This window comes from Battus philenor, unplaced genomic scaffold (genome assembly GCF_028537555.1).
Source record: "Battus philenor isolate CCGP_79_NKW_IND1 unplaced genomic scaffold, ilBatPhil1.0.hap1 SCAF_5, whole genome shotgun sequence".
NCBI lineage: Eukaryota > Metazoa > Arthropoda > Insecta > Lepidoptera > Papilionidae > Battus > Battus philenor.
Genome location: NW_027181715.1, coordinates 1,740,658 through 1,754,896, shown reverse-complemented (window position 1 = coordinate 1,754,896; position 14,239 = coordinate 1,740,658). Strand labels below are relative to the sequence as shown.

The 14,239-nt window shown below is 36.9% G+C and overlaps 1 protein-coding gene across 1 annotated transcript in view; it reads left to right on the top strand.

Moving 5' to 3' along the window:
• Window positions 1-80: 80 nt before the first annotated feature.
• Window positions 81-14,239, top strand: part of Gapvd1 (GTPase activating protein and VPS9 domains 1) — a 36,446-nt gene continuing 22,287 nt past the window's right edge. The window contains exons 1-8 of the mRNA XM_068772679.1: window positions 81-577; window positions 4,751-4,974; window positions 7,930-8,097; window positions 8,760-8,972; window positions 9,671-9,854; window positions 11,078-11,266; window positions 12,422-12,528; window positions 13,234-13,374. Of these exons, the coding sequence (XP_068628780.1) occupies window positions 266-577; window positions 4,751-4,974; window positions 7,930-8,097; window positions 8,760-8,972; window positions 9,671-9,854; window positions 11,078-11,266; window positions 12,422-12,528; window positions 13,234-13,374 (1,538 nt within the window). The 5' untranslated portion in view covers window positions 81-265. The remainder of the gene's footprint in view (window positions 578-4,750; window positions 4,975-7,929; window positions 8,098-8,759; window positions 8,973-9,670; window positions 9,855-11,077; window positions 11,267-12,421; window positions 12,529-13,233; window positions 13,375-14,239) is intronic.

Sequence of the window (14,239 nt, the reverse complement as noted above, 5' to 3'; positions counted from 1 at the left end):
ATTCATCTCGATTTCGTTTCATTTTGCGTTTCGCATTTTTTGCTATTTGATAATAAAATGTTTAAAATTTAAGTAAACTATTGAAGGTGATACTTAATATCTTACTTGGGAAACACCAATGAAAGATAATTTGAGTTTATATTTGAAGTGTTTTTATTACCCTGGGCTTACTTGTAAAATGAAGTGATTTCTAAAACTACTTTCTTGAAATGACGTGAATAATTCTATTTATTTATCGAGAAGAAAATGTTTTGTTAAAAAGTGAATGTGTTTGGGCGCAAGTATGATGCAGCCGACATCCGAAGACTGCATGAACATTGCAGAGTTAGCTAATCAGCTGCGTAGGGAGAAGATTTTCATAAATTCAGAACGGCAGCTGCTTCAAAATCTTAACGAAGAGGTGGAGAAAAGTGTGCAAGAGTTGCTGCAGGCAGCATGGATTTGTTCTATGCAGCGTCAAAACCTGACAAACTTAATTTCATCGAGATGCGAAGCTGAATCTATCGTAGCTTGTCAGAGAGCAAGTTTGCTCGAGGGTACCACTTTCTTAGATGCTTACAAGGTCCTGAGATATAAGGTAAGATAATTAAATTTTTATATTTATAATATTTTTTTTCTGATAAAAAAATGACATCAATGAAGCAATACATCATCACACTAAGGTGAAAAATGCTGATGGCCCTATAGAATTTACTGTCGCACCAGGTTAAAAGTCGTAGAGCACTTGATGTATCTACCACAGAAATTTATACAGTTACTCAAGCTTTAGTAGCTACTTCAGGAGGTACACTTCAAGAAGTTGCATTATTAAAATCACTAGACTAGTAATCCACTAACATCTAAGGTCACTAGTGGTGGATGTTCTAATGAGTGACTAATCTGCGTTTCAATGACTTAGATTTTTATAGTGTGATAGCTACTATAGTTCTACATATATACATACTTTGAAAATAAGATTAAAACTTTGCATATATTATATACCAGGTGTCCTGCTTTTGGATTAAGGATTTTCTGTCTTCCTATGTCTGGCTGGTTGGTGGTAATTCACTTCTCTGTATTAACCAGAGGACTATTGGACAATAGTATAAATATAATAATAAATAAATAAAATATGTACTGAAGTATTAATATTTTAGTAATGTTCTGGTTGTTTTAATTATATAATTATTAAAAAAAATTAAATTTTTTTGCAATCAAGGGTAAAAAGTACATTGAATCATGATTCATACCAAAAAAAAAAAACATGTAATTTATTATTGCACTGTCTAAATATGACATTGATAAATTGTATCACATTTTATAAGTTATATATTATTTTATATAAAAACTTATATAAAATAATTTAATAACTTATAAAATATATGTACACAAATATTATTTTTCTTTGTAAATTTCTGTCAATCATACATATTGCCATTTATGATATTATGTTAGTAATAAAATTATGTACTATTTAAAATTGGCATGGTTTTAAGTATTAAATAATTTTTCCTTATCTAACTAGTATAGTGTGTTTCCGCCCACAACATGAGGTCATTATCGCCTGGTTTCTTTCTTTCTTAATGGTTAAACTGAATATTAAATAATTATTGCATTTAGAAACTAACATGTGCAATGATTTTTATTTATATTGGCATTGGCTATCTAAGTGTTACTTTGTCTTTAGTTGTTACCACTTTACTATATGCTATATATATATCTTACTGAACACTATAATTGACATGACATTTAAATAAAGAATATTGAATTTCAATCATGCAGAGATTTTATTACGAAGACCGGAAAGTAATGTCTTTTAAGTTAAATCCACAAGACTACATCTTTAACAAGTTTTTATTTCTAATTAACAATATATTCAGGTTCATTATCAATGACCTTTTGCTATCAAGTACATAAATTTTAATGCTGGAGTGTAAAATATGTCAACAGAAATGATATTACTTTCTGGTCCCCCTATATAAAGGATGTTATATTTGCAAAAAACAAAGTGGTTCATATGACTTTAACTTCACTTAGGTGGTTAAGATTTTTTGTGAATCTGAAAATAATATGTAGTGGGCCTGAGTTATGTAGGGTTCTCGGTCAGACTCCGGGATAGGCTACTAGTTTTGCTACCAAAATCAAGTCCAGGCTAACCACCACCTGAGCTATGCATCCTCTTCTTTTTTTCAGCCAATAGATACCTACTGCAAGACATAAGCGGCCTCCCACAAAGATCACCATGACCAGTCTTGCCTGCATTCAGTGACTTCCTGTAATCTGTTGGTGGTCCACCTAGTCCTCTACAAGCCCTCTTAAATCTTTCACTAAATATCAATATAATATGAAATGTTTGTCTTACTACTTTGTCATTTGGTAATTTGAATCCACCTCCATAATTTCTAAGAATACATAGCATAGCATTAATGTCATTGTAACCTACTTCCAAATATCCAAAGCATGGGAACACAAGCTGTTTATTGCTGATGTAGTATAATATGACCACAGGTGATATTCAATATTGAAATGAAGTCGTCATTTAATATTCATCTTTTCAAATTGGATTTATTTAGATTATATAGTAAATAAGTTCTAAATTGTATTTTTTACATTTATTTTACCATAAATAATTATAAGTAAATTGGTTTTTGCAACACTGGGCTGTGGCAATCACAATTTACATGACAGTAATAACAATTATTAATATAAAGTAATTTCTTGACTTATAAAATATTTAATTACACATACACATAAAAGTGGAATATATGTTTATGTAAAGAAATTAGACCACAGTGGACAAGTTGTACTGCCTTTATGGTAGTTGCATATAAACAAAGAAAATGTGCATCATGAACTGAATTCATTGCATAAAGCATTTAAATGTTTTGTTAATTGTTCTCAATGGTTTTTTTGTTTATTAGTTGTTTTTCTCTGAATAAAATTTATGTTTCTATTATTGTTTAGTTAGACCAGGTATAATCAACATGTGGCCCGTCTGGTTTTTCTATAATTTAATTTATTTTATGGACTGTCTTCCATCAATATATTATTATATTATTATAAAATTTATTATAAGAATTTGGAGTACATGCTAAACCAAAACAATCTGTTTTTGTATTGTGTTTGTAGATGAAAACTTTACTTTTTATTATTACATTTTGTTATTTTAATGTGAAATTTAAATTATGTTTTTACAAAACAGTATTAATAAGTGTTATTTTATGTGCGGCCTGTGAAACAATTTTAAAATTTAAATTGGCCCTGTGATTAAAAAGATTGCTCACCCTTGATTTACACAGTGATACATAAGTATCTCTAGTCTTAAAACAGATTTCAGCTTATTTATATGATTTGTAATATGTTTTTGGTGATTAACATCATATTCTCAGTGTGATCTCATTGTCATTCATCTGGGTCATCCACTTTTGGAAGTAGGATTCTTTTCGTAGATTAGCACAATACTACGATTTGATAGTTTATTTTAAGGTTATCTGTCCAAGCTTAAGTCATCACCGGTAAAGTGATGATTGGGCCACATACCTATAATGAAGCAATCATATTGTAAAATTGTTGGTTTTTTTAAAGGTCTATCGCAATGGAAAACATCGAATTGTTCAAATATTTAATGATTTTTTATTATAAAGAATTGCAACCCGACCTGCCCGGATCGATATCGTCGCGTACTGTTGATAGACCGGCAAAGGTCGTCTTAAATGTTTTGCCGTAGCCGATGCGTACTACGTGTAGTTCACTCAACGTCTTGTTAATACGTAGTTATATGTTGCCAGTATTTGCCTCGAAAAGCGTAAATTAATTAGAATAAATTATATGACTGTCTACATTCCTATTACGCTCAAAGTATTTTGTTGTAGTATGGTCATAGTATATGTGTTGCATACGGTCATCATAGTAATATACGTATAGATTTCATTTATAGATAGTTCATTTTAATAGGTATAGCATATTGTATGTTCGACCGTTACGTGCCTGATACGTTCCTATTACGGTCATGGTATGTTACGAAAAGTGAGCAGACGTTTGGATGGTATTCCTATAATTTGAACATATTTATAGCATATACAGACATATGTGTTGCTTTCGATCATCATATATTCAACATACGGGGAACAGACAGCTCCGTCCATTTTAATATGTATAGTACAGCGTATGTTCGACCGTTACGTGCTTGAAACGTTCCTATTACGGTCATGGTATGGTGTGTTATAATTACACTGATTACCCTGGTTAGGTTTGACGGCGCAACGAATCCTACGGACAGTCAATTGACTCTCGACGCAGCGAAGCATACAGATACTGAATTGATTTATAGTGCATCTATTATCAATTAGTGATTAATAAATAATCGGTAACTAACTCCTAACTTGTAGCAGATAATTCTGTTTTTATCTTAAAATTATTCTAAATATATTTAAAGGTAAATTGTAACTAAAATTTTACAACATTGACGTCGGCACAAAGGGCAAAAAAAACAGGCAAAAAATCTCTAAATTTTCTACTTCTTTATGTATTATGCCTTGTTAACTTATCTAAATAAACTCTAAGAAAGTTTTAATTGGGAACATGTTTTTGTATTTTTTTTCGCAAAAAACACAACACAAGGAAAATATGACATTTATTTAATAAGGCTCCATGTAATGTAACTATTTATTCAACTATGAAATTTCTTTCAGTAAAATCCTTTATTTAGACTCATATTGGGAGTTTTTCTTTTTCTTGATATATTTTCTTACAGTCAAAACATATATTACAGGAGGCAACAGCTTTGGGAGAACTTCTTGGATGGCTGCGAGACACACCGCACCTACTGGCGCTATGTCTCATGCTCGGCGAGGATCACATGCCGCAGTCCCTGCCTCCGTCCTTGGTGGCCGGACTCTACGGGAGCTGTCGATCGCCCACGGACAGGACTCGCCTTCTATCCGTCATACGCTCTTTGATCAAACACCAGATGGCAACGTCAAGCGATCCAAGGAAGTGAGTGTTTTAACACATTTAATTACGTACGGTTTAGACAATTAATGTTTTATAACCATGATCATGGGCGGTAGTATAATGTCACGTAGCAAATGTCATGTACCAGTGGTAAACAGAGCTGAATGGCAACGGTACAAAACGGGCAGTCATAGAGCGCTGGTATAGCCTTCTGTGAAAAAGTGATATCGCAGAAGTCTGCGGAGAGAAAGAGACAGAGAAAGAACATTTAAGGTCCCCATTCGCAGTCGGAGACCGGGAACGTTGGAGGGTATTATACCGCGCTTTTCTCCATCCCCCTTAACATGGCCTTGGCGACGGATTCGGGTTGATCTGCCACAAGTGAGGAGTTGAGGCACTGGGCCATCGCTGATGAAACTGCGTATGCGAAAGCGTTCCCGTAGTTTTAATACTAAATATACCGTTATGGATCAAAATGACCCATTTGGGTTCGACTTATTGATTTTGCAAATTTTGATATCATGACTTTTTGTTACTACTCAATCTACAGCTATTACACTTTTTTAATTTTAATTAAATTTAATTTATATTTCCTTCCTAAAAACTTATTTCATACATACAAGCAGGAAACAAAGTCGGGTCATTTGACCTATTATGGTAGGAATAAGTACTTAATAAGTGTTGGTATGATTAGTGTTAACAAAAGTCGTTCAAAAAGACCGTGGGGTTTTAGCCGGTCGGAGTCCGGCATAACTCTTTCGTTGCCCCCGCAGCGGAGGGGTATACCATGCAGGATTTCCCAACGAGAGAAAAAAAATCTCTGACTACCAATGGTGGCTCATGTCTATACGACAGATGTTTTGATAATTCCCTGACATATCATCATGATTAGCTGAATACGCTAACTGCAAGGCATAGGCCTGCTCTAAAGAGACTCCATTGACTTCCCGTGACCTTATTTCTGCACCTACGAGCCCACGCGTGTTCGTTGCTTCAGAAACTATCGGCCCCAACTGCCATCAGTCGCACGCGACACGTGCTCCCACCCACCACTTTTTTTCGGCTGGTAAACGTCACTTTGAGGCTGAAAAGAGAAGCCGGCAGATCCGATCTACCCACGCCACAACCGGCTCTTTGAAACTTAATTATTAAATAATTAATTATCACTAAATTACTGATTCAATAATATTTTATGGATTTCTGACAATATGCGTGTCTATGTTGTGACTTCAAAGTGTAGATATGAAAAATCGCATCACATGTTCCGATCACAAGGGTTCTCGAAGGTTCCAAAGGCGCGCTGGTTTGAGAAGAGCCCATAAAAAACAGAGACGGTTTCTTTTGTGGTCACTTTTACAGTATTATTAATATAGTAGTTGATCAATTCATTCTCTAAAATCATAAGAGGATTTTTTACAAGTGTGATATCGTATACACTTGCCCGCAAGAGATTTAATTTTTTTGAAGTAGAGTAATAAAGGATACAGAGTTTCGGTATTCCTTTTGTCGTATCATAATGCATCGACGTAATCAATTGTTTCCCGCCTACAGGATGCGAGCCCGGCATGCGCATTCGCTTACTGATTCAACGGAAAAAGGAAATCGCGCTTTGGTTTCGTTGTTATTATATGATTCAGGATAAAAAATGTCATCATTTATTTTGAACGGACTTGAAATTTTTTTTAAAATTCAAACTCGAGAGTAACTGTGCTTGTAGTTCAGTAGGTTAAAGTTTTAAGTTCACGGGCCCTTCCGCTCCGTGAACTCAGTTCCGATGAAGCTGTAAAAGCCTTAGGGCTAACAGCATCAACTTCAATCGAAACCAAGCCGATAGGTTAAGTTTGAAAATCGGACGGACAGATGAGGTATCTATACAAATAAATGGAATTCGAGTGTTTGTTTGTAATATTAAAATATCTGCTTTTTACTACACGCACACGTACCATACGCCATATACCATTATCACATTTTTAAAATTTTTTGTCTGTCTCTCTGTTTGTTCCGGATTGTCTCTGAAATGTCTGGACCTATTTTGACGGGACTTATACTGGCAGGTAGCTGATGTGATAAGGAGTAACTTAAGCTACTATTATATTTTAGAAAATTTCTTAAAAGAATTTTTTTTTTGGTAAAATCTACGCGGACGTAGTCACGGGATTCGTTAGTAAGAAATAATAACAGTAATTTAGTTTCAAATTTAAAATAAAGTACTATTGAAGTGACAGTGGTCAGACTATATAACGCGCATAACATATGGCTAGTGAAAAGGCGAGTGGACGCCCCGAGGTTCCTTAGAACAGACACTTTGGTTTTACGGGTAGTCCACGGAATTTCAAATGCGTCGATACATAATCGATCCGGTTTTCTTAAAGTCCAATGCATCACAAGCGTGATGATGAACTTTTCTTAATCTTGATAGAAATATTCCTATCAATTCATATTTGATGACGCCTTTAGTCATCCCGATGTTCCTACTAATGTCTTGTTAGCAATTACCAGTAACAGTCCTAAAAAGAACAACTTAATCGGGGCGACTAAAATACAATTCCATTAATAAAAATACGCAATCAGGATAGAATTACTTTGCAATAAATCTATTGTTTTTGTATCTGTGTGATATTTGCATTGCCGAAATGTCTAAACGGCATGTCTATTGAAGTTATTAAAGCTTACTTAATTATTATAAGTACATCATCATCATATCAGCCTAAGGAGGCCCATTGCAAGGTATAGGCCTCCCGTAAAGATCGACACGTTGACCGTGTCCCAGGCTACCCACATGCAGCGACTAGAGGAGCGTCTACCGGCTTGTGGTCGCTATTCAGGAATCTTTCGACTCCAACACCATTCGGTTGCAACAGAGATCTGCCTCGCCTGCTGCCACTTTGGACAATTATTTTTTATTTCTAATTTGTTTTGAACTTTAGCTCTCTTATAAGATCCATTTCATAATGAAGTCATGATGTAATAAATAAAAATAATTGTGTTATATGACAGGCTTTTCCGAACGAGCCGCTGTGCCTTGGCATCCTTGTACGCGACCTTCAGGGACGGTCACACGCCGGCGCGCAGGTTCCTCATAGCTGCACTGCACGCTCCCGTCATGGCCGTGCTCCACGAGGACGAATTCTTCCTGGACATCGATCCTGATAAAGCAATGGAGAGGTGAGAAATTTTTTTTTAATGCGCAAGGAATATCTGGGTAAGGATCGATATGGAAAGTTCTTAGTTTACTATAAAAAATGACATAGAAAATAGTAAAAATAACACTTACACACATCACTTACGCATAGAAAACGGAGTAAATTAATGATTGCGAATGAAATACAAGACTATACAAGAAATTGAAAATAATAAATAAAATTAATTACTGAAAAATTATTCAAAACAAATGTCCGTGTTACAGATTAAAGATAGCCCCCCTAAAATGGGCACTGCAATGGAAATATAATATTACACGTCTTTCAGTATATGAAACAGAAAATAAGTTTTTATTAAAATAATTGTTAATTACAAATACATTACATGAAATAATAATATGATGGCTTTGAAATACTGTGTTATTTCTTTATTATTTTCAATGGACTCAGCCAGGTCAATATATTTACACTCTGAAGTCTGTGGGTAGCAATACCTGGTAGAGGTGGATTTAGTTATAAGTACATATATTTTTGAATTAAGAACAATCAAATGTATTTGTCTCATTCTTTCCTTTATGTGACACTTGAGACGGCAATTGTTATCGAATACTTTCCACTTCTCCTTTGGTACGGCGATTTAGATGTTTGTCTAATAATTCCTTATAATAAAGAAGTAATGTATTCCAGGTTCTCGGCGTCTGATCGTCTCAAGAAGTTCGGTCAGACGAACAGCAGCGAGTACTCGACGAAGGTCGCGCGCTACCGCAAATGGACGGTGCAGTCGCTGTACAACCTCACCAGTAAGTTCATCGCGTCCCTGAAAGAGAATTGGCCCAATTTCCCCGCCGCCATCGCGTGGATTGTGCAGCAGATTGTACACCTGTTGAAACAACATTCCAGGTAACTGTTTCTATCTATGATTACGACTAACTACACCTGTTTGTGCGAGAGACATCGTAATTAAATTCTGTTTGTGACTCTCTGAAGCTGCTTCTATATTTTTTAAACTTATTCTTTGATTATTAATCATACATTGTGTGAATGTATTTTAAAATATTTTGAATACATATTGTTATGTTGGAATATTCGGATGTAAAAGCTTTACGGTAGTATTTTTCAATATTTTATGTGCCATGCCTTTCTAAAAATTTACGCCCCCTTATGTAACATCAATATTTTTTACATCAAAGCGAAAGGATTTAACTCACGTTAAGTCCACTTTTGAATTGCCCTCTCATGTGGGCCCACAGGGGGGCAAAGAAGTCTTAAAGCTTTTACACCTATTTATAATCATCCTGTATAGTGATCACTCTGAAATATGATATATTTCTGTTGGAATAAGACCGATCAATAACTTCTAGTAGTACTAAGTCTGCAGGGATATATAGTAAACAATAATTAATTTTAATATATAGTAATTTTAATTCTGAAAACGTTTTTTCTTAGTATGTTATTATGTAATTTATTGTTTTTGAAACCGACGATAATACTGAAAAATTGTCAAAAGCCAACTGACTGATCCTTAAGAATTATATAGTACACCTGAACAATTAAGATTAAACATTGTTAATATAAGTTCTTCAATACTGTGAACGCAGGATTAGCGAGCGCGAGCTTCACGCTATCTGCACGGACCTGGTGGTGAGCCAGCTGATCTGCCCGGCTGTGGTGAGCCCGGAGGCTCATGGAGTAGTGGACGTTCCCGTCTCATACGTGGCACGGTTCAACCTCATGCAGATCGCACAGGTGTTGCAGGTGCTCTGCCTGTACTGCTACCAGGAGGTTAGTCATGTTGTCTCATATTAATTGTTTAACACGTTGAGCGCCTCGCGTATTTCTAAGACAATCCCGTTCAGGCCACGCGCGCCGCTTCGATTAAAGCGCTGGTATTGAAGGACCGGTGTTTCCGATCGCAGTAGAACATAGTGTACGTTTGGAACGTGATACCTATAGTCATTGATTCAACACGTTACGCGCCAAGTCTGTTTTGTTTTCCTTACCGCTTGGCCCGCCCATATAAGATTTCTTCGAAATGGATGCGTGGCCGGTGTTCCCTTTGCGACAAATCAGTTCATTACAGTTCTTGGCTCCGTGCAGACAAAAATTTTCTTTAGCCCTGAGCGTCAAAATGTCAGTCCGAGAGTGTGCAAGCGACAGCAGCAGTGAAATTATTTCTGCTAGAAAACGGCCTAGAGTGGATGTATTTTTATCCTCTGACGAAGAGGAGGAGATTCTTGAAGAATGGCATGACCCGAGGGGCAATCAGCCAAAGATTGTGCCATTTACACATCCTTCCGGGTTTGTAAGGGAGCATATAGGATCAGATATAGCCGTAGAAACCAGCTATCAATTATTTGTGCCGGATGAAGTGATCGAGCTAATTGCCGAACAAACAAATTTATACGCAGCACAGAAAATAGAAGCTAGATACACGCAGCGCTTGGCAAAGTGGACAAAATTAAGTAAATTTTAAATAAATTTTCCGTAATTCCGTAAAATAGTGTAAAATTTTATAGTTCTCATGTTACACGCTGTCAGCCACCGATGGGTGACGCGGCCTAAACGGAAAGTCTACTGTCAGCCACCGATGGCTGACATGGCGCTCAACGTGTTAATATACGATTCCATGAAGGCCTTATGTTATTATTACTGTCAGGACACGTCATTTCAAATAAAGATCCACTTTCAGTCCTATGATACGGTTTTCAGGATGTTATCCACACATAGGATTTGTGAAACGATTTTTTGACAACTGTAGCGAATAAAATCGTGTAATGGTCATACTGTATTTTTTAATGCTTGTGTTTCGAATTCGTTTTTAAATTTCGAATTTGTATGACCATTGTTATCATTCATCATATTATAGATGAAAAATGTAAATATGATATTTTTGTATTAAAGAAACGGCTATGTTGGATGGGGTTTACTGTATTATTCGTCTATGAGATCCTTAACTATGCGACAATTGAATATTCAAAGCACTAAGCAAAATAATATTTTTTTAGGTGGAACCGAAGGTGCGAGATCTATACTCGAAGTTCGAAAGGACGTGCGTGTGGTCGCTGGTGGAGAGCGTGATGTCGGAAGCGTGTGCGCCTGCGCCGGCACCGCCGCAGCCCGACGCAGCGCTGCGGACCGACGCACCTCCCCGCACCACCATCGCGCTGTTCACTCCTCACGACGCACATCTTCTTGTAAGTTTCTTCAAGATTGACTATCGTCACCAATCACGTCAATTTTCGTGTCATCATCATAACAGCTGATAAACACCTGTGGTGGTGCAATGAGATAAACGGATGCTATTGAGAAAATCCTAATTTATTGTTCACACAACCACTATACAAAGGTAGGCGCGTCGGAGGGTAGACGCGTCGGAGCGAGAGTTTATTACGGCGTGCTTGCGTGTGCGCTGATGTGTAGCCGAACCCAGAGTGCGGTGAGACGCGCGCGCCGAGCGGCCGGGGATCCGGGCAGCTGGGTTACGTCAATGCGCTAAGGCGCGCATATTGCCGCCGCGGACAGGACAGTCCGATGTAGTGGGACTGTCCGCCATACACCCACTACAAGGCCGTGGCCTCCCCCTAGATTGATACTATGACCAATGTTGAGATGCATCCAGCGTTTTCCCGTGAACTTAACTATATCACTATGTAACTATGTCCATCGTTGCGAATAAACTTTGAGTTTGACTTTTCTCGTTCCACTATGACAAGGACTTATAACTTTTCCAGTTTTTTGTTTATTATGTATATACTCCTTCTCTTATCTATCTCATTCTCGCTCTCTCTTCTTGCAACCCTTATAAGGACTTTCACTCTCGCAGTTTTGATTTATAATTTATTAAAACATTGCCTCTCTTCCTTCACTATATTTCTCGCCTTTTTATGTTTTACAATTTACATGTTTATTATTTTACAGTATACATGTTAATTCGTTTATTAAAAAAAAATTGAGGTTACCTACTACTTCAAAAGTTTGATCTCAAAACGACCACCTGCACTGCAAACACAACTCTTGGTTATTCGCAAAACTGTTCATCCCCCACTGTAATGTTTACTGTCTTTGTCTAGGAGTTTTATTATATCCAGATACATTAGTAGTTCTATATTATACCATCTCCACATGTTGGTGTATTCCTCGTCATCATTTCTGCCGTAGGATGTTGATTGCTGGGTATAGGCCTTCCCAGGGTGCAGAACAGGGCTGGCTTGAAGCGGTCTGTAATCAGTGTCATCGGATAATCTTGTGGGTGGAAGTTCTACACTGCGCTTGCCGGTCCATGGTGTCCACTCCAACATTTTCATTTAATCTCCTAGCTATTCATATGGTATTTTTTTGTATACCTTCAGATAACATTCCTGAAACGCACTTCCTCCAAGCTGAATAACAACACACCGAGCATCACATCCGAGGAGTCTAGTAGTTCGGGGCCCGTCGCGGAGGCAGCCGGATTTAGGTGACTATCTTTGAAATTTAATTATATTGAACTATAAAGTTTGTACTTGCAACAATATGACGTCATCATTACATCTGCGCTGGTCACTGTGAAACAGTTCTTCTCAAGTGATTACACTAATTGCAGCGTTCTTTATATAAAAGAAAGAAATGCTAACTCTTTTTGTGTGTATGCGATCTTATGGCTGGATAAATCTGTTTTTGAACTTCATCGTCATATGTTCATCTAAGAAATGAAATGAATTTTTAAATATACAACATATTTAAAAATTCACTTCATTTTTTTGCTTTTGTTGCAGGCACTGTATAATATGCTGGATTATTTGATATTGTGTCAGGGTATATACACGGTTATAGGTGTAAAAACTTTTAAATGGTGAAAACAAAACTTATTTGTTGTTAATTATTGTATGGTAGGATGGTAGGATGGACAACTAAGGTACATATATCTCCTTTACACACAACCAATTAATCACTCTATATAAAACTTTAGCTAGCCGATTTACATAACAAATTTTAGTTAAGTGTTATCTTTAATAAAGAATAATTGATTTTGTAAATTATGTAAAAGATTTGTATTTATGAAGCGATGGAAACCTGTTAGCAGCTTGCATCAAAAACGGCCTACATAATATTGCAGTTTTTAAAGGAAGTAAAATGTCAAACTATCCACAATGTCCTTGACGATTGCTAATTTTGTTAACAGCAGCGAGAATAGCGAGAGCGAAAGCGCAGAGGGCGCTGCACGTCTGGCGGCGCTGCTGCAGACAGTGGAGCCCAATTACCGCGCGCGCCTGCACGACCTGCTGCGGAAGGTGCCCGATCTACCCGCCTTACTCGCCTGCAAGTGCGTATTACCTACATAACCTCCCTTCCACTCTTCATAATAACGAAGAACTAGTATTACCCATTCAAAGACAATCTCACCGGAAACGAGACCAGATTGTATATTACACGGAACGCTGACCCCTAGTCATATTAGATAGAAGCGTTTCTAGAGTTTCTTACATCACTTCTGTCAGTTCTAACGCTCTTAGAAGTAGTAGCAATATTATTCAGGCAATAGCAACCCACCGCGTCAAGATTTGGAACTTTTGAGCGCGCTCGTGTCGGAATGCTAGGCGGGTATTATCGACGAGTGATAGCACAAACCAAGGTCCCCTCGTGGGAGTCTTTGAAGCTAGTCACTTCATAAGAGCTTGGTGGTCTTTTAATCCAGTAAACTAGGAGTATATAGCGGCCCGAGCAGATGTTCCTCCTTCAACCCTTAAGCTTTGCTAATTTAAAAGAGCTCTAAGGGTTAGGTCAAGCTTGAACCAGGGAATCTGCTATTGCCACTTGGGTAGCAATGAAAGTCCGATCCTAAAATAAATTAAAAAAAAAACTCTCAAAGAACTATTATTTACTTTGTTTTATATATATTATATCATTACAATTTAAGCCACTACTGAACATATGTTGCGTAAATTTTCCAATACGACCGGTAGGAAATGGCCTTGCAGCGTCTATCGACCTAAACAAAGTCATTGGTTTACATTATGAGTCCGTTTTACGCTGCGCTTGCCGATTCGTAGTCTCCATTCGATGATTTCCAGCAACGCCAAACGCACATAGAGAATATTGTTAACCTTTTGTTAACAATATCTGCCCAAAGGATCGTTTTAAATTCTTAATCATTTTAAAAGCACAGTTTTATCTAAGCTTAGATAATA